The 19,571-nt window shown below is 63.1% G+C and overlaps 2 protein-coding genes across 2 annotated transcripts; both read right to left on the bottom strand.

The window, feature by feature from the left end:
• Nucleotides 1–6,834: 6,834 nt before the first annotated feature.
• Nucleotides 6,835–11,499, bottom strand: IRF2BP1 (interferon regulatory factor 2 binding protein 1). Its single transcript, XM_048833183.2, has one exon. The coding sequence runs from the start codon at nt 11,482–11,484 to the stop codon at nt 9,403–9,405; it is 2,082 nt and encodes a 693-aa protein (XP_048689140.2). The 5' UTR covers nt 11,485–11,499; the 3' UTR covers nt 6,835–9,402.
• A 2,366-nt stretch (nt 11,500–13,865) lies between these two features.
• Nucleotides 13,866–17,796, bottom strand: MYPOP (Myb related transcription factor, partner of profilin). Its single transcript, XM_048833332.2, has 2 exons — nt 17,015–17,796; nt 13,866–15,630 (listed from the first exon to the last, which is right to left on the bottom strand). The coding sequence occupies exons 1-2, from the start codon at nt 17,445–17,447 to the stop codon at nt 14,951–14,953; spliced, it is 1,113 nt and encodes a 370-aa protein (XP_048689289.2). The 5' UTR covers nt 17,448–17,796; the 3' UTR covers nt 13,866–14,950.
• Between the last annotated feature and the right edge of the window lie 1,775 nt (nt 17,797–19,571).

Raw genomic sequence — 19,571 nt, forward strand, 5'->3', positions numbered from 1 at the left:
GGAGCCAGGTCGGTTCTGCCCCCTGGTGGCAGCCGAGGGACGCAGCGCTGGGAGGCAGGGGCCAGAACAGACGGAAATACCAGGCTCAGACAAGGAAAGAGCCCAACTCCGTCCACACACCGGCAGGCCCTGCTGGGACAGGAGGACTCCGGAGCTGAGCCTGGGGTGGGCGGGTAACCTGACAGCCAGCGCTGGGTCGAGCCGGGAGGGGGACAGGATAAACAGACATATAGACGTGTGTGGGGATAGAGTTGATTAGAGCGGGGGATGGGGGTCAACCTTTTTTCATTTGTGGGCTCCCCAAAACTTTAGAAGGGAGGCGTGGAACCCTGTGGAAATCTTACACACAGTCTGTGAATCCCCGGGCGGGCCACGGACCACAGGCTGAAAACCTCTGGGTTAGATTGATGGGGGTGGATGGGGGTGTTTGGTTAGATAGATAGATCTGTGCATCCCCATACACGCCCATCTAATCTAATCTATCTATCTATCTATCTATCCCCGTACACCCCCTCTATCTATCTATCTATCTATCTATCTATCTATCCCCATACACCCCCTTTATCATCTATCTATCTATCTATCCCCACCCACCCTCTCTCTCTATCTATCCCTGTACACCCCTTCTATCTATCTATCTCCATACACCCCTTCTATCTATCTATCCATCCCCATACACCCCCTTTATCATCTATCTATCCTCACCCACCCACCCTCTCTCTCTGTCTATCCATCTATCCCCATACACCCCTCTATCTATCTATCCATCCTCATACACCCCCTTTATCATCTATCTATCCCCACCCACCCACCCTCTCTCTCTCTCTCTATCCCCATACACCCCTTCTATCTATGTATCCATCTATCTCCATACACCCCTTCTATCTATCTATCCATCCCCATACACCCCCTTTATCATCTATCTATCCTCACCCACCCACCCTCTCTCTCTGTCTATCCATCTATCCCCATACACCCCTCTATCTATCTATCCATCCTCATACACCCCCTTTGTCATCTATCTATCCCCACCCACCCACCCTCTCTCTCTCTCTCTCTCTCTCTCTCTCTATCCCCATACACCCCTTCTATCTATGTATCCATCTATCTCCATACACCCCTTCTATCTATCTATCCATCCCCATACACCCCCTTTATCATCTATCTATCCTCACCCACCCACCCTCTCTCTCTGTCTATCCATCTATCCCCATACACCCCTCTATCTATCTATCTATCTATCCCCACCCACCCTCTCTCTCTCTCTATCTATTACATGCCCCATAACGTTGGTCAGTTTGCTCAATGGTGTCTTGTGTCCTTCCCCAAGGTGGAAAGCAGCTAAATGTGAACCTCACAAACCAGATACACGCCACCCCCGCAGCCTAGCTTGAACTCTGCCCCCTGCGCTGGCCCTGGCTCCTGGCCGTGGGTCAGCACAGGAGGGAGGGGGGCCAAGGCTAAGCAGCTGCACGGGGAGCAGTGGAGTCTCCATCTGGAGTTGTCTGGGAAGAGACGCCAGAGTCACACACAAGTGGTTGGGCTCCGTACAGGGGCCAATTCGCTGGCCGGGGGCGTAGCCAAGGGGGAACTAGACGATCTGATGGCCCCTCCCGGCCTGATGCACCATGAACCCACAGCGAGCGGGGGAGGACAGGCTCTGAGAACCGGCCAGCTTTGTGCCAAGGGGCGGGCCCGCTTCGCCAGGCTGGGGGGGCGCAGAAGGCCCCGTGGATGGGGCAGGCCGGGGGCAGGCAGCTCCCATTCGCCACGTCGCTGGAGCAGAGGGGTCAGATGGCATCCGCCAGCACAGCCGGGCTCTGTGCCCGTGGTGCTGTGCCCCGGGTGCTCCTGACCTCCCGCCGAGGGGCAGAGCGGGGCCGGTGTGGGCCCTCGCTGGAGCTGGGTAGCGGATGCAGGAGCAGAGCAGGGCCTAGCCTGGAGTCAGGGGGACGCCGGACGGGGGGCAGACATTGGGGGAGGGGGACACGGGTTTGGGGGCACAGAGCCAATATCCCCCAACACCCCTCCTGCATAGTCCTGACCCCCCCCACACCTTTCCACCCTCCTGCACTGTTGTGACCCCCCCACACACACGTTCCCTTTCATGGCTCAGGCCCCCTCCATCCCCCTCCCACAGCTCAGAGTCCCCCACATCACCCCCCATTGCTCCCCCCATCCTGCTGGGGCATCCAGACCCCCTCTAGCTCAGCAGGGGAGGGCATTGAGATGCCAGGCATGTGGGCACAGCACATCCCTGGGAGACCCAGCCCCCTCCAGGGGCCTTGCCCATCAGCCCCCATCCCTGCCCAGTAGATCACAGGGGGGACCAGAGCTGGGGGGGGGGGGGGTGTCAGCTGCCATGGGAGAAAGCAGCTCAGATTGAGACTGGCCCCTCGTGTGTGTGTGTGTGTGGGGGGGGGGGGGGGCTGAGCTCCAGAGGGGCAGGGGAGGAGGTGGGGGAAGAGCTGGGGAGGGGGGGAATTTTCCCATGTGGATCTCAAAGGCCCCTGCAGACGTTACTGTGGATGTGGGGCAGTGTCAGTGTCCGGGGCGGAGGGGGGGTCTCAGCCCCAGGGGAGTGGATTGGGGGGTCCCTGTCCAGACCCCAGCACTGGGGCATTGAGGGTGGGAGGGGGAACGCACCCAGAACCACACCAAGCTGGCAGGGAGGAGAGGGGCAGAGCAGGGGGCAGGACAGGCATGGGGTCGGGGGGGGGACACCCGACTCTGGCCATCTCTGACTCACCCCCCCAGGTGGGTTGGGCGGACGTGCTGGGTGGGGTGGGGGAGTGGCACAGCTGGGAGGGGGGTGCGGTCACCTTTATCACCAGTTCCTGGGGCTTATCGCATAGTCCCTGCCCGGCCTGGCCCCTGGCGCTCCGCGGGCCCCGCCCCACTGCGGCAGGGGCCGGCACTATGGGGCACTGGGCAGCCCTGGCTGAGGCACAGCCCAAGGCACGGGGCGAGCTGTCACCACCAGCACAGGGCCCTAGAGCCGCACTGGGGCCAGCCCCAGCTGCCAGGCGAGGGAAGTGGCAGAGGGTGGGGAGTCTCTTTCCCTCACCCCACGGACAGGCTGGGGTGGCCAGCAGCAGACACAGCCACACCCCAAACAGTCCTGCCGTCCGGCCCTCTGCAGCTGCAGCCCTGGGACGTGTGGGACAGTGCAGGGCCGGTGCCAGGCCCACAGCCCCATGCCAGTCGGGCTCGAAGGGCCGCGGGACTCCCTGGCAGCACAGCTGGGAGCTAGGGTCGCCAACCCTTCCGGTTTGGCCAGGAGTCTCCCAGAATCGGGCTCCATCTCCTGGAGGCTACTGAAGCCAATCCGGGAGATTTTAGGCCACTAAAAGTCCGGTGGTGCAGCGGGGCTAAGAAGTCACCTACTCCAGGACAGGCCCAGCAAAGAAAGTAACAGAACGCCACTAGCCGTAACCTTCAGCCCCCAACTAAAACCCCTCCAACGCATCATCAAGGGTCTACACCCTATCCTGAAGGACGATCCCTCACTCTCACAGACCTTGGGAGACAGGCCAGTCCTCACAGACAGCCCCCCAATCTGAAGCAAATACTCACCAGCAACTACACACACCACACAACAGCAACACTAACCAACCCCTGCAACTAACCCCGGTGCCAACTCTGTCCGCATATCTATTCAGGGGACACCATCATAGGACCTAACCACATCAGCCACGTCATCAGGAGCTCGTTCACCTGCACATCTACCAATGTGATATCTGCCATCATGTGCCAGCAATGCCCCTCTGCCATGTACATTGGCCAAACCGGACAGTCTCTACGCAACAGAATAAACGGACACAAATCAGACATCAAGAATTGTAACATTCAAAAACCAGTCGGAGAACACTTCAAGCTCCCTGGACATTCAATAACAAACTTAAAAGTGGCAATTCTTCAAGAAAAAACCTTCAAAAACAGACTCCAAAGAGAAACTGCAGAACTGGAATTAATTTGCAAACTGGACACCATCAAATTAGGCCTGAATAAAGACTGGAAGTGGCTGGGTCACTACAAGGAGTAATTTTCCCTCTGTTGATATTCACCCCTTCTTGTCAACTGTTGGAAATGGGCCACATCCACCCTAATTGAATTGGCCTTGTTAGCACTGACCCCTCCACTCGGTAAGGCAACTCCCATCTTTTCATGTGTTGTGTATTTATACCTGCTGACTGTATTTTCCACTCCATGCATCTGATGAAGTGGGTTTTAGCCCACAAAAGCTTATGCCCAAATAAATTTGTTAGTCTCTAAGGTCCCACAAAGACGCCTCGTTGTTAGGGCTAAGACAGGCTCCCTTCCTGCCCTGGCCCCGCGTGGCTCCCAAAAGCGGCCAACATGTCTGGCAGCAACTCCTAGGAGGCACAGCCAGGGGGTCTCCACAGCGCGTGCTGCCCCTGCCCCGAGAGCCAACTCTGCAGCTCCCATTGGCCAGGAATAGGGAACCACAGCCAATGGGAGCTGCAGGGGCAGTGCCTGCAGGCGGGGCAATGTGCAGAGCCTCCTGGCCACCCCTGAGTCTAGGAGCTGCTACCGGACATGCTGGCCACTTCCGGGAACTGCCTGAGGAAAGTGCTGTCGGGCCGGATCCCGCACCTCCCTGCCCGAGCCCCCACCCTCATCCAAACTCCTTCCCAGAACCCACATCATGAACACCCTCCCGCATCCCAACCCCCTGCCCCAGGCTCAGCCCAGAGCCCCCTCCACCCCCCAAACTCCCTCCGAGAGCCCGCACCCCCTCCTGCATCCCAACGACCTGCCCCAGCCCTGAACCCTCCCTGCACCCCAACGACCTGCCCCAGCCCACTCCCGCACCCAAACTCCCTCCCAGAGCCCAAACCCTGAACCCCTTCCTGCTCCGCAACCCCTTGCCCCAGGCTCATCCCAAAACCCCCTCCCCCACCCAAACTCCCTCCCAAAACCTGCACCCCCTCCTGCACCCCAACCCCCGGCCCCAGCCCCCTCCCACACCTTGCACCCCCTCCTACACCCCAACCCCCCTGCCCCAGCCTGCAGTCCCCTCCCACACCCCAAATCCCTGGCCCTAGGCTCAGCCTGGAACCCCCTCCCACACACCGAACCCCTCGGCCCCATGCCCCAAGCCCAACCCACTCCTGCACCCCAACTCCCTGCCCCAGCCCAGTGAAAGTGAGTGAGGGCGGGGAAGAGTGAGCAACAGAGGAATGGGGGGGTGGAGTGAGCAGAGGCGGGGCCTTGGGGAAGGGGCAGGGCAGTGGGAGGGGCAAGGGTGTTTGGGTTTGTGCAATTAGACAGTTGGCAACCCTACTCAGAGGCCTCTCCCACCTCTGGCTCACCTCGTCACCCCACAAGGAAATGCTCCGGATCAGAGCCTCGGGCCCATCCAGCCCCGTATCCACCCCCCGCCCCCAAGATCAGAGCCATCAGCCCATCTAGCCCCGTATCCACCCCCCAGATCAGAGCCACAGGCCCATCCAGCCCTGTATTTAGCCCACGGATCAAAGCCAGGACCCATCTAGCCCCAGATCCACCCCCCAGATCAGAGCCATGGGCCTGTCCAGTCCTCAGTGCAGGGCCCCTGCAGCCCCATACAAGGCAGGAGACAGGTTGTTCTTGGCCCGACCCCAGCTGTTGCTGACACCTGGAGGTACATGAGACTTGCTCCCCCTGCTGGCTGACTGGGTCACTGCAATGGGCCCTTGCACCCTGCCCAAGCCAGCACCCAGGGACTGAGCCAACGCAGAGGTCTGAGAAATGGGGGGGTGGGTCATGCTCAGTGTCCTGCAGATAGAGCCCCTGGGCAGGGACTGGCTGGGACAGGGAATGGTGCATGGGGCCTTTCCCCTAGGGGGCACTGGCTCCCATCCAGCCCCAGGGTGGGGCACTGGCTGGCTCAGGAGGGATGCACCCCCCTCACCGGCACTAGCCAGGTCCCTCCTTGGCAGCCCCAGCAGAGCAGCTGAGGACTGAACAGGCCCCGGGTCCCGAGCCCCCCTTTTGGCTGTGGGGGTCCCTCCCAGGCAGGGGCAGCAAGTGGGAACCCGGGGGTAGTCGGGCCACAGGGCTGCCTCGCTGGCACCATCTGTGGGACTGATTCCTGGCATCAAACGTTACCAGATTTCCTAGCCCTGGGCCCCAGAGGGATTGGAGTAGATGAGGGGCAGGCCCCATGCACTGTCCCAGTACCGGGAGAGGCCAAGGCTGCCCTGGGATTCTAGGATCTCCATGCTCAGAACAGCCCCCGGGGCCGATGGGCCCACGAGACCCAGAGGGCAGAAGGGACTTGCCCAGCTCAGAGCAGGTCAGTGGCGGAGTCGGGAAAGGAACCCAGGAGTCCTGACTGCCAGCCCTGCGCACTAACCCTTGAGTCTACCCTGCTCCCTGAGGCACAGCGCCCCCTAGCGTTGTACCGGAGGATTGGGGCTGGCACTGAGAGCCAGGGGAGAGCGCCCCCTGCTGCGCTCCCATGCTGCTCCCTGCAGCACCTGGAATTTCCCCCTCGAGGGACTCCCATGCAAACACTGCCCAGCCCCCCCCGCTTAGCTCCTTAAAACTGAACACATCCCAGGTACAAGGTAGGGGTGTTCCCAGCATCTGCTTCATGCCCCCCGATCTTGTTACTGCCCTGGCAACTGCCCTCCTCCCCCCCAAGGAAAGCCCCCCCCCCCGTTGCCTCCCCCAAGAACCAGCCAACCTGCTCTTTAAACAAAAACAAACAGAAGAATCAGTTTATTGACAAAAAACAAAGAGAATCACAAGCTGATTTGATTCCCCCCCCCCACCCCCAGAGGTGCCTGAAGCTGGGAGTGTCCCCTCATCAGACACCCCCGTGTCCTACACTCCCCCCTCCAGACACCTGCTCCCCCATTGCACCCATAGGAGCCTCCCTGGCCCATCCCGCTGGGTCCAGGCATGGCAGGGAGACCCAGTGGGACCCCCCCACACAAGAATCTCCCCCCAAATAACCTCCCAGCCAAGACACAGCCCCATGGGGCCCCCAAGCCAGGTGAGGACAGATCCATGGGGCCCCCAAGCCAGGCATGGCAGGGGAGCAGTTAAAAGAGAGGGAATCTTCTATTCCCCTGCCCCAGACCCTTTTTACCTTTGGCCCACCCACACCACAGGGTGCCCCCAGCACACAGCCCCTCAGACGTGGCCCCATTTCCGTGTGCGTCTGCTCAGCATTTTGGTATTCAGATTCCCCTGCCCCAGGGAGCACGGGGTGCGTGTGTGGGGGGGAGGGGGCGGGGAGGTCAGTCCCCCATGGAAACCGGGGTCTAGGCACTTTTCTCTCCCACCCCCTTATTCCCAGCTCCCTGGGGTGTCCAGGCCATCTCAGGTCGCTGTGCTGCCCACCAAGGAACGCTTGTTGCCTACGATGGAAATCCAGTGGTGGGGGTGGGGACCGGAAATCAGTGAGGACCCCTTAAAGGGGCCGCTGGCTGAGCTGGGGGGAGGGGTCACCCACAGAACTGCTCCTCTTCCTTTTCCCCACTGCTTATGAATTTTGTCCTTGGAGACACGGGATGCCGGTTTGTTATTGTAGGGTTGCACAAGGATCTTTGTTGTCATGGGGATTCAGGAGTGCCCCTGGGTTGTTACTGGGGGGCTCTGAAAGAGGAGCACTGACAAAAGGGGGACATCGCAGCCCTAGGCTGGCTGAGCAGTTACAGGGCCAGCCTCCCCACTTGACAGAAGGAAACTGAGGCCCGGAGAGGTGAAGTATCTAGCCCACAGCTGCACAGCAAACCTGTAGCAAAGCCTTGGATAGAACCCAGGCGTCCTGGCTCCCAGTCCCCTGCTCTAACCACTAGACCCCACTCCCCTCCCCAAGCTGGGGACAGAATCCAGGAATCTTGGCTGTCATCCCCTTGTCTCCTTCCCAGACAGCCTGGATCCTACAATCATCAACAACAATAAAGGTAGGCCCTACTGTAAATCAACCCCATCTCCTCTCAAAACTGTTTCTCTGGCCAAGGAAGCTGGGGTTCCCCCATTCAAATAACAGGAACCTCAAATCTCTCCAGGGCAGTGTCTTCCCAGCTTTAGCCCCATATAGGGAATTGAACCCAGGAGTCCTGACTCCCGCTCAAAAGGATTAGTGGGGAATGGCTGTGCACTGGCCCCTGAATATCGGGGGGGTGGGGGGGTTAGTTCTCGCTGCGGGCTCAGCTGTAACTCTGTGCGCTACTGAGGGCTCACGTGACATTAGTCTGGTGGGTCTCGTTCACTCCCCCCCCCTCCCATCCACACCATTCAGCCAAGCAACCTCTGCTCGTGGCTCCCAGTCAGGCTGCGGGTCGGGCTCAAGGGGCATCAGCCAAGCCAGTGGGGGAGCCCAGGGCTGGCCTAGCAGGGGGATGCAGGTCAGGAGTGAGGGTCAGCGGCAGAGCTGGGGGCGGGGGAAACAGGGCTAGGCTGGCAAGGGGCTGCAAGTTGGGAGTGAGGGGTACCGGCAGAGCTGGGGGGAGCCCAGGGCTGTGCTAGCAGGGGGCTGCAAGTCAGGAGTGAGCAGACTGGCACAGGTAGTTGGGTGGCAAGGAGGCACAGCTGGTCACCCTTCACCTCACAGGGTCCCTGTGCTGCTCTCCCCGGGGGAAGGGGGGCTCCCTTATGGGCCCGGCTGGGGAACCCACAAGAGGGGCGGGGGGGGGGGGAAGAGTTCCCCAAACCTTGGAACCCAGAATGCCAGGAGCTGAGCTGCTAAACAAGGTGCCCAGAGTCTGGCCCCAAGGCCCGGACTGCCCCCCTGGCTGGGAGAGCGAGCAAGGGATGGGATATGGGGCCATTCCCCTCTAGGGGGTACCAGCTGCGATCCGGACCCAGGACCGTGACAGGCAAAGCTCACATCCCTCTCCCCCCTCCTCGCATGGAGCGAGTTTGTGGGTTCTCAGCTGCTTCCATCGACTGGCAGGAGCCGCAGCCCCAGTGAGCCACGGATATTGACACATGGCACCCTCACCCCAGGGGTGACCCCTTGCCAGGCCTGAGACACATTAGCAGACAGGCAGGGAGTCCCTGCCCCAGTTGCATACCCTCTGGGGCGGAAAAGAGAGATTCCATCTCCAGGGTGGCCCAAAACAGGCTCTGGGCCTCGCTCTGTCCCTTACCACTCCCACCCTCAAACCCTTTATGCTGCTATGTAGCAAACCCTCCCATCTCCCCCCAAACACACACGCAATCCCCCCCCCCCCAGTCGGTTATGTAGATATGACCTCATATATAAGAGTGCTATGGAAATATTAAAAAATAGATTATACACAGGGCCCCAGACTGGGAAAGGTTAAAAAGGGCAATAAGTTAATTGTAGCGCCAGTTATTCCTGAGGCCTCTTGCTGCCAGGGGGCCCCCAGATCACAGGCGAGGGGGGATCCCCCACGATCCCCCCTCCCGGCTCTCGGTTCACGGATCACGCTCCTTTTTGACTCGCACGTCTCCGGCCAAGATGGTGGCGATTTCTCCCTGCATGAAGGCCCAGGGCACGTTGGAGCCAGCCAGGGGGCACTTCTCCCCGCTGGGGCAATAGACCTCGCCGGCCGCCCCCTGGGCTTTGATGAAATCGCGGGAGCAAGGGAAGCAGAACTTGTGACAGGGCACCGACGGGCACTGCACAAAGTGGGTGTCTTCCAGCCGCTCGTGGCAGATGGTGCAGCACAGGGGGGCGCTGCTGGGGCCGCCCGAGGAATCGGGGGCGCTCTGGGCACCGGCCGAGTCGGTGCCGCCGGCCGAGTGGGCCCCGGAGGAAGAGGAGGACGAGGAAGGCGCCTGCCCAGGTTCGCCATTGCGGGGGACCAGCCGGTGCTGGGTCGAGGCAGCGGGCGAGGCAGGGCTAGCGCTGTTTTGCCGGGCCGTGGTGGAGTGGACGGGGTTGGCGTCCTTCGGCGACTGCCCGGCTCCCAGGGCGTCGGCGACGTTCTTCAGCGCGGTGATGGGCGAGGGGTCGTTGCGCAGGGCGCCCTCGGGCCCGGGGGCCTGGCCGGCGGGCGTGGCAAGGTGGGCCATGCCCGGCGAGTAGATCCCGGCCGAGCCTTGGGGAAGCCAGTTCTGCCTCTGCTGTTGCTCCTCGCCCGTCAGCTTGCCCGCCGCGCCCCCCTCGCCCTCCGGCTCCGGGGAGGCTTTGCGGCGCCGCATGACGGCCCGGGGCGGCATGGCCCGCACCAGGGCGCTGGGCAGCATGGCGCAGCTGCTGTCTAGGAACTGCTGGGGCAGGGCCTCGGGGGCCGGGGGGTCCCGGAAGAACCGGACACCCTCGGTGAAGAGCTCCCCCAGCAGGTGCCAGTCCCCGGTGCCGTGGCGCTTCTCGTACTCCAGGTACTTGTAGCCGGAGGAGATCACCTTGCCGGGGTCCTTGAGGCAGTCGTGAAACATCTGCTTGGCCAAGGCGAGGACGCCGGCGTAGACGCTGCCCGAGCCGCACGGGTACTCGACGAAGAGCTTCAGCTCGAACTCATAGCCGGGCCGGGGGGCGGCGTCGAAGGCGAAGATACGCCCCACCAGCGCGTGGTCCTTCTTGAAGCGCACGTTGAAGGGGGCGCAGGCCGAGAGGGCCAGCAGCTGCTCCCGCACCGCCTTGGGCTTGCCGTGCCACTCCTCCGCCCGGCCCCGCAGGGCCTCGCTCAGCTCGGCCAGGCACTCCACATTGCGCTGCTTCTCGTATTCGCCGTAGGGCCCCCGCGCCTTGCCCAGCTCCCCCAGGAGGGGCGAGGAGGTGGCCAAGCCCAAGCCGGGCCCCCGGGCCCCCAGCCCCGACACGGCGGCCAGCAAGCCCTGCGGCGCCCCCATCAGCCCCAAGCTGGGCGGCACGGGGCCGATCAGCGCCCGCCGGGCGGTGGGGCTCTGCCGGCTGCCTTCGGGCCCCCCGTCCTCCGCCCGGGCCAGGCCGTTGGGCAGCCGGGGGCTGAGGGTGTAGTCGCCGGGCCCCCGGGCCCGCTCGTAGCGCTCCAGCCCGGCCCTGTCCAGGGGCCCTCCGTCCTTGGCATGCTTGACGGCCTGGGGCCCCGGCGAGCGGGCGTCCTGCATGGCGTGGCTGCGCTTGAGCTGCCGCGCCGTCTCGATGAGGAACTCGATGCGATCGGCCCCTTCGAAGTTCACGCAGCCCCGGCACACGGCCTCGCTGAAATCCCAGATCATGGCCCACGGCATCTTGGGCAGGTCGCACAAGTAACACCACTGCCGGCGGGACGCCTGCACCGCGGCCATGATGGTGCCGCCGCCGCCGCCGCCGCCGCCCCCTCGCGCCTTGCGCGCCCCGCGCAGGGCCCCGCGCAGCCTAGGAGCGGCCCGGTCCGCGCTCCGCCGCCCGCTGCGGCTGCTGCCCTGCTCATGGAGAAACTTACATAACTCCGCCGCGGCGCCTGCTGGGACATGTAGTCCCGCCCGCCGGGGCCGTCTTAAAGGGGCACATGCCTGGCTGGGACCCCTCCCCCGCCTTGGCCTGGGGTCGTCAGCCGGACCCCTCCCCCCGCCTGCGGGAGTACGGGCCATTCGTGAGAGCCCATCCAGGGTGGTTAAGGATGTTGTTAATGAATGTTTTGGTGCAGTTTCCTCTCCCCGGCTTGTTATACTAAGGGGGGAAACTGAGGCCTGGCGCAGCAAAGGGATTTGACCAGGGTCACCCAGTGAGTCAGTGGCAGAGCCGGGGCCTAGCTCCCGTTCCCCTTCCAAAGTCAGGAATAGAACCCAGGTGTCCTGGCTCCCAGCCCCGCCCCACAACCACTAGACCCCACACCTCCTCCAGAGCCAGAGATAGAACCCAGGCATCCTGGCTCCCGGCTCCCAGCCCCCATCCCACATCGCACTGAGGCTGGCCCCACCAGATCGCACAGTGATAGCAGCAACCCAGGGGCTCCCCACTTCATTCCCAGCTGGTTTGACCCCCGCCCCACAGCTGAGGGGCTGGAGTCACCCCCCCGGAGGCTCTGGATGGGGAGAGTGCCCCCTATGGAGCGCCCCCTGCCCCAATGGTTTGCCCCAGCAGGGGGCAGGGAGGAGGCCATGCAGTAAATGAGAGGGGGACGAGGGGTGGTCGACCGGCGCCTTCCAAGGAGTAGGGGTGGGGCGGGATAGAGGCCTGAATGCAGCCACCTCTGGGGTGGGACCCAGCGAACCGCGTGGCACCAAACACACAGACCCTCCCTCTTCCTTGCCTGGGGGGCTCAGAGTCACCCCTGCCCCAAGCACTGGCCCCTCGCACCCAGCGCCTGCCGTCCGGCCGTCCATCCTTCCTTTCACACTCATCCATCCTTCTTTCTACCTTCCCTCTCTCTCTCTCTCTCTCCTCCCATCCCTCCTTCAGGACGGGTTTGGCCCCGGCGGGGCGCGGCCCTCGCTCCCTCTCGCCCTGACTGGGGAAGCCGGCGGGGCTCCAGCCCCGGAAGGGTTAATAGCTCCGTCCTGCCACGGGGGGGTGCGAGAGAGCCTACGATTCCCAGAATGCCCCGCGGCCCCCCCGACCCCCAGGTGGCCGAGCGGCGCCCCGCGGACCCGGCCCAGTCTGGGGGAAACGGGGGTTGGGGAAGGATCCATCCGCGTGTGACCCCCCTCCCCACCCGGTCGGCCCCCAAGGGGGGACCGGCCCGCCCGCTGCAACCGCAGCCCCCGACCCTGGGAGGGGCTGGAGGCCAGATACCCCGGTGAGGGGCGTGCTGGGGCTGGGAATGGCATGTGTGTGGGGCAGTGGGAGAGAGGGGTGCAGAAAGGGGGTGGGGTGGGGTCTGGATAGATGTGGGAGTGTGGGGATGGATGGACAAAGGGGTGGGGGTGGAGGAATGGTTAGAGGGGTGTTGGGGGGTGGAGGGGCGGGGTAGGGGTGTGGGGGGGAGCAGAGAGGGATGAATGTGTGCGGGGGTGGATAGAGGGGTGTCTCTAGGGGGGATGGAGGATGGGGTGTGGGGGGAGGGAGGGACAGAGGAGTTGGGCAGCGGTGTGGAGGGAGGGGTGGCGGGATGGAGGGGTGTCTGTAGGGGGGGATGGAGGGAGAGGTGTGGGGGGAGGGATGGAGGGGTGTTGTAGGGATAGATGGAGGGAGGGACGGAGGGGTGGCGGGATGGAGGGGTGTCTGTAGGGGGGGATGGAGGGAGAGGTGTGCAGGCAGGGATAGAGGGGTGTCGTAGGGATAGATGGAGGGAGGGACAGAGGGGTTGGGCAGGGGTGTGGAGGGAGGGGTGGTGGGATGGAGGGGTGTCTGTAGGGGGGATGGAGGGAGAGGTGTGAGGGGAGGGATAGAGGGGTGTTGTAGGGATAGATGGAGGGAGGGACGGAGGGGTGGCAGGATGGAGGGGTGTCTGTAGGGGGGATGGAGGGAGAGGTGTGGGGGGAGGGATAGAGGGGTTCTGTAGGGATAGATGGAGGGTGGGACAGAGGGGTTGGGCAGGGATGTGGAGGGAGGGGTGGCGGGATGGAGGGAGGAGTGGCGGGATGGAGGGGTGTCTGTAGGGGGGATGGAGGGAGAGGTGTGGGGGGAGGGATAGAGGGGTGTTGTAGGGATAGATGGAGGGAGGGACGGAGTGGTGGCAGGATGGAGGGGTGTCTGTAGGGGGGATGGAGGGAGAGGTGTGGGGGGAGGGATAGAGGGGTGCTGTAGGGATAGATGGAGGGCGGGACAGAGGGGTTGGGCAGGGGTGTGGAGGGAGGGGTGGCGGGATGGAGGGGTGTCTGTAGGGGGGATGGAGGGAGAGGTGTGGGGGGAGGGATAGAGGGGTGCTGTAGGGATAGATGGAGGGCAGGACAGGGGTTGGGCAGGGGTGTGGAGGGAGGGATGGCGGGATGGAGGGGTGTCTGGTGAGATCAGTGGGTACCCGTGGCAATACACCAATAGCCCCCCCGGCAGTTCCCCCTCCCCCGAAGACGCCCCACAGGTCGCAGGGTTCAGTATGAAAATAGTTTATTGCGTGTCCCGGGGGGCGGGGGGGTGTCTGGACCAAGGGGTGCAAATGGGCACCCCCGAGCGAGGCCTTCCCAGACAGGGGCCCTGGGGTGTCTGCCGCTATCCCTCCTTCGGGTGACCTCTGGGGGATGTGACGCAGGAAGGACAGACTAGACCTGACACCCCACCCCCTCCGGTCATGTGGGCTGAAATCCATCCCCCCCACACAGACACTTGGCCCGTTAACCCCTTGCTCCCCGGCGCCTTGCTAACAGGCGTATAAAAGCCCCCCACCCCTGTGGTCTGTCGCTGGGGGGGGGGGACTGTGGGACCCCCAAGAGGGACCCCAAAGCTTGGGCTGGATGCTGAATCTGAACCCAGACCTGGAGTCTGAAGCCTGGACACGGATCCCGACCTTGGGGCATGGGGCGGGGTTGTGTTGTCGGATCCCTCCAGGGGAGCACCAAGACAGACACAGAAGTGAAAGGGGAACCCAGAGGAAGGCAACAATTGCCTCTCCGTGCCCTGGGGCTCAGTCCTGGCCTGTGGGGTTGGGGATCTCACCTGACTCCTGGACAGTGTTTATCCATGTTATAAACCTGCCCCTGCCTGGACACAATTTAGTGGCATTGGCCAGTTACAGGAGTAGCAGATGGACTGTGGGTCGGGGGTGGGGGGAGCCCAGGGCTGGGCTGGCAGGGGGCTGTGGGTCTGGAGTGAAGGGCCCTGGCAGAGCTGGGGGGAGCCTGTGGGTTGGGATTGAGGGTCACCGGCAGAGCTGGGGCAGAGGGTGTGGCAGTCTCCGATTTCCATCTGCAGACACATTCAGCCCTTTTGCCAGGGCTTTGCTGACCACTCAGCTCATCCACTGTAGCAAAGCCCTGGGGTGGAGGGGGAATCGCTCTCTGTTAGAGCAGACGGGGCGTCCTCTGCACCATGGGGTATGTGGGATGATCGGATTGCGGGGGGGCTGCAGGAGAACTTCCCTTCAAGTGACTGAACTCTCGCTGTCCCGTGGCTGGTGCCCTGCACCCGCCTACTTTGGGGGGCAGGATCCGCCATGGGGGATCCCCAAGCTCTGGGGAGTCACAGATTCTTCCAGCGCCCCCTACGCTTCCGAGCGGGGATCCCCTTCCTTCGCTTCAGTGGCGGGGAGCTGCAGCAGGAGGGGGCCTCGGCGGGAAGACCCCCTTGGGATTGTCCCGCATTCTCCGCTGGCTCAGAGGACATTTCCACCTTGGTGGTGAAGGTCTCGGCGGGGAGTGGGCTCTTGGTGGGGGGTGCTGGCAGTGGGGAGCCGACGGGCGCCTGCTGGTGGAAGAGGCCCCCGCGAGGGGCGCCCAGGCCAGGTTCCTGGGCCGGGAGGAGGGGCAGGAGGGCGGCTACCACGTTGGTGAGACGGTCCAGGCTGTGGTGCATGGTGTAGGTCAGGTCGCGGATGGCCTCAGCCGTCTCCCGCTGGGCAGCCAGGAGATCCAGCGAGGGCTCTGGGGGTGGCTCAGAGTGCGGACGCCGGCGCCGGGGGGGTGGGGAGCCCAGGGGCCGCTCCCTGCCCAGCTGCTCCGTGGGCGAGTGTCCCGGGTGGGGCCGACAGCCCAGCCCGGCTGGCGAGGGTGCCAGCCGCACAATCTGAAGGGAGGGCTCCACCGAGGGGGGCGCCGGCGAGTCGCGCTCCTTTGGCCGCAGCAGGACCCCATCCAGGGCGCAGCACGGGGGCTGGACCGAGGGCTTGGGGCTGGAGGAGACCTTGCCCCCAGCCAGCGTCTCTGCAGAGAGAGAAGAGAGAGCGTCGGCTGTGGGCTCTGGACACAGGGCAGGTCGCTCCCCAAAGTGTGCGTCCCCCCCAAAGGGTGGGATCTGTTCCCCAGAAGTGGTGGTGGCCGGGACTGTCCCCTCTGGTCTATTCCCCCCGGGCGGGGCGGAACCACCCCCCTCCCGTCCGTCCCCCAGAGGTTAGCCCTCCTGAAGTTGTCCTGGAGCTGGGGTTGCCTCCTGGTACCCCATCCTGCTTGGCTCCCAGAGGGGACGGGGGTCCTGTTGCCAGGACAAGCGGCCGCCTCAGCAGAGCTGAACTGCCCCCACCTCCTATGCCCTGCACCCGCTGTGGCCTGGGCCCAGGACTCCTGGGTTCTGATCCCAGAGCGGGCAGCAGTGAGGAGTGGAGCTGTGAGGAGCAGGGCAGGTTGGTGGCACAGTCAGTACTAATTAACTAGCTGTGCCCCGAAGGACCCGCCCCACTGAGAGATGGCGTGAGTCCCAGCAAGCTCGGCTCACCCAGGCAGAGCTCAGGGCGAAGCAGCCAGCCAAGTGGGTCAGTCGAGGTTTCTGTCTTGCCCCAGTGTCATGCTAGGGGGCGCTGTGAGTGACTGTGTGTGCACCCCTGCTGGGCCCCACTCCACCCCCTCACACCGTAGGGGGGCTGGTGCTGACTGCCAGGGGACAGAGCCCCTGACCCCTGTCCCTGCAGCACAGCGCCCCCTAGTGCCCCAAAGGGGTCAGCACTGACTGAGGGGAGAGCACCCCCTGCTGGCCCCCACCCAACAGCCCTGTAGTGCAGCACCCGCTAGTGCCCCACAGGGGTCAGCACTAACCGAGGGGAGAGCCCTCCCTGCTGAGCCCCTGCCACGCTCCCTGTAGCATGGTGCCCCCTAGTGCCCTACAGGGGTCAGCATTGACCAAGGGGAGGGCGCCCCCTGCTGAGCCCCTGCCACGCTCCTTACAGCACAGCGCCCCCTACTGCCCCACTGGGGTCAGCACAGACACTGAGCTGTGAGTGCCCCCCTACTGAGCCCCCACCCCTCTCCCTGCAGCACAGCACCCCCTGGTGCTGCACTGGGACATTGGGGTCAGGACTGATGGCGAGGGGAGAGTGCCCCCTACTAAGCTCCCACCCCACAGCACCTGGGTTTCCCTTGGCACCAGACGGGCTCTCTCATCTCAGCTCTGACTCTACCCCACGGTGCTTAGCTTGGTAGCCCCGTGTGAGGCGACGCAGCTCCAAGTGCCCCCTCAAATTCCCCAATTACTGTCTGGTTCATGAGGGGGTATTACCAAGCCCCCCTAGATCTGGTGGTACCGCTGTCCCTGGCTGGGGGAGTCGGCCCTGCCCACCGGTGGGTGGCACGTTCCCATCCTGGGGCGGGCACTCACCAGAGCCATGGTGGTATCTGTGGGCGAAGGCTGCGGGGTGCTGCTCCGCCCCACCGGGCCCCATCACCACGCCGGGCCCCAGGATGGTGAAGATGGTTTCCTCCTCTGCCGAGAAGGTCTCCTCGCTGGCAGCTGCTCCCCCAGCGCCCTGGGTGGAATGGGGCACCCGCGCCAGCTTCTCCTTGGTGCGCCGCTTGAAGTCATTCCAGCGCTTCTGCACCTCCTGGCCCGTCCGCTTCCAGCTGGTGATGGTGTTGATCTTGGCAGCGATGCCCTCCCAGACACACCGGCGCTCGGCGACCGTCACCTGCCGGCTCTGGGCACCGTACAGCTTGGCGTAGTGGGCGCGCACCTCCTGGATCAGGATCTGGTTCTCCTCGTAGGAGAAGCGGGGCTTGCGCAGACGGGTGATCTCCTCGGCGTCCCCGGGCATGCCTGGCGCCCAGTGGGGAGGGGCGGCTGGGGGGGGGTCCCCAGAGGGCGTGGATACCCTGCACGGCGAGGCGGGCCCCACGGTGGTGCTAGAGGAAGGGGGCACGGTGCCAGGCAAGACAGTGCCCTGCAGATCTCAGAGACTCAGAGACTTTACGGCCAGAAGGGACCATCATGATCATCTAGTCTGACCTCCTCTCTGCTGCTCCCTTCCCTCCCCGGCATGAAGCTGAGCCCCCCGCTCTGCTGGGGAGGGGTGTCTGTGCCCTCCCACTCCGCAATGCGTGCCCCTGCCCACTCTGGCCCCTGCTGCAGCCTGGCGCCAGCCTCCCCTGTCCTTCCTCCGCCCGGCTGCCTCCGTCCCCTCCCATTCCCCGGCACCGGGCATGCTCACTCCCAGCCCTGCTCCCAGCAGGCCAAGGGCGCTCGGTTTCCGTAGCAACCCTGCCTGGGTCCCCCTGCCAGTCCTTCCTCCCCCCACCACCGCAGGCGGGAGGATGCAGAACCCCTGAGCCTGGCAACGGGGGGGCTGCTCCCCAGCCTCAAGTGGGGTGGGAAAGTCTCCAGAGTGATCGATCCAGTGAGCTATTCCTCCCCACACATCTATCTATACACCCCATCCATCCCCATACACCCATCTATCTATCTATCTATCTGATCTAACCATCCATCCATCCCCATACACCCATCTATCTATCTATCTATCTATCTATCTGATCTAACCATCCATCCATCCCCATATACCCATCTATCTATCTATCTATCTATCTATCTGATCTAACCATCCATCCATCCCCATACACCCATCTATCTATCTATCTATCTGATCTAACCATCCATCCATCCCCATACACCCATCTATCTATCTATCTCCACACACCGCCTCTAGCTCGTTCCATACCCTGCCCATTTTGCCTCTGGCTGCCTGTTGGACCTTGGCATTTCCTGTGGGGAGGGAAGGCAGGTCAGAGAAGGAGCAGTCCTGCGGAGAAAGGGTAGGGAAGCGGGCTAGGTCTAGGTCTCTTTTAGGATCCCCTGTTATCTCCCCACTGGTGAGGGGTTCACCAGGCTTCATGGGGGATGGGGCTGCAAGATTCACCCCCTTCTGTTGGCTCCCTGCCCCCAACAGAAGGTCCTGAGCCTCAGGGGAGCAGCAGCAATGGCCAGGGACAAAGGGGACTTTCCCCTCCCCGCACCCAAGCTCCTCTCTCCACCCCAGTGAGGTGGGGACACTGGGCAGCCGAGGGGATCAGCGCTTACCGCAACAGCCGATGGGCGCATGGAGCTTGACTCCAAGTGCTCTTCCTCTCCTGCTCTGCACAAAGTCCTCCGCTGGGGTGGGGTTGTCCGGGCCCCGGGAGCAGTGGGACTGGGAGTCAGCATCTCGTTGGGATGCCTGGGGCAGCTCCCCCTCTCACAGCGAGGGGCTCAGGCTCTCAGCAGACTCAGGCAGCATCGCTGTGTCAGTTATACCCAGGGCAGCTCCCCCCTCTCATAGTGATGGATTCAGGCTGTGACCCTGTGACTCCAGCATGGGTCCGTTGCGCCTGTGCCCCAAACCCCGGGTTAATGCTGTGAGGTGTGACCCTTTGTTCTGCCATGAGAGGAAGGGGAATGGAAGTCCCCTGTGTCTGTGGGTCTTTGACCCTGTCTGGTGGCCGGCACATGTCAGAGGATGATAATGCCCTACTGCTGCTGGCTTCAGCATTACTCCTTTCGCTTCAGGGGTGGAAGCTGAGGGGGGACCAAGCACTGACCCCAAGATCCTCACTGACCTAGTGGCTGGGACCCAAGCCTGAAGCTGACTAGGAACAAAAGGTCAAACTGACCAGCCAGTCGGCTTCCAAAGGTTGAAACAAATTAAAGAATTAGCAGGAGGCTGGGGGGGGGGGGAGTAATTAATAATAATAATGATGGTGATTCTTCATTTTACTGTATTGCCCTGGAGCCCCAGTCACTGGTCAGCACCTGGCTGTGCCAGGGGCTGGCTAAGCACGGAACAAAAAATGAACCCATTTCACTCCTTGGGGTGTCTTTGTACAGCCCCTAACGCCATGGGGGCCTGGTGCAAGCCTGGGGCACCAAGGTGCTACCATAACACACCTAATAGCAATAAAATATACAG

The sequence above is a fragment of the Caretta caretta genome, chromosome 23 (genome assembly GCF_965140235.1).
Source record: "Caretta caretta isolate rCarCar2 chromosome 23, rCarCar1.hap1, whole genome shotgun sequence".
NCBI classification, from domain to species: domain Eukaryota; kingdom Metazoa; phylum Chordata; order Testudines; family Cheloniidae; genus Caretta; species Caretta caretta.

Coding starts and splice junctions, on each gene's coding strand:
- IRF2BP1 (XM_048833183.2), bottom strand. CDS start 11,484: ATGGCCCGTACTCCCGCAGGCGGGGGGAGGGGTCCGGCTGACGACCCC.
- MYPOP (XM_048833332.2), bottom strand. CDS start 17,447: ATGCCCGGGGACGCCGAGGAGATCACCCGTCTGCGCAAGCCCCGCTTC. Junction 15,631..17,014: donor CAGATACCACCATGGCTCTG/GTGAGTGCCCGC, acceptor CTCTCTCTGCAG/AGACGCTGGCTGGGGGCAAG.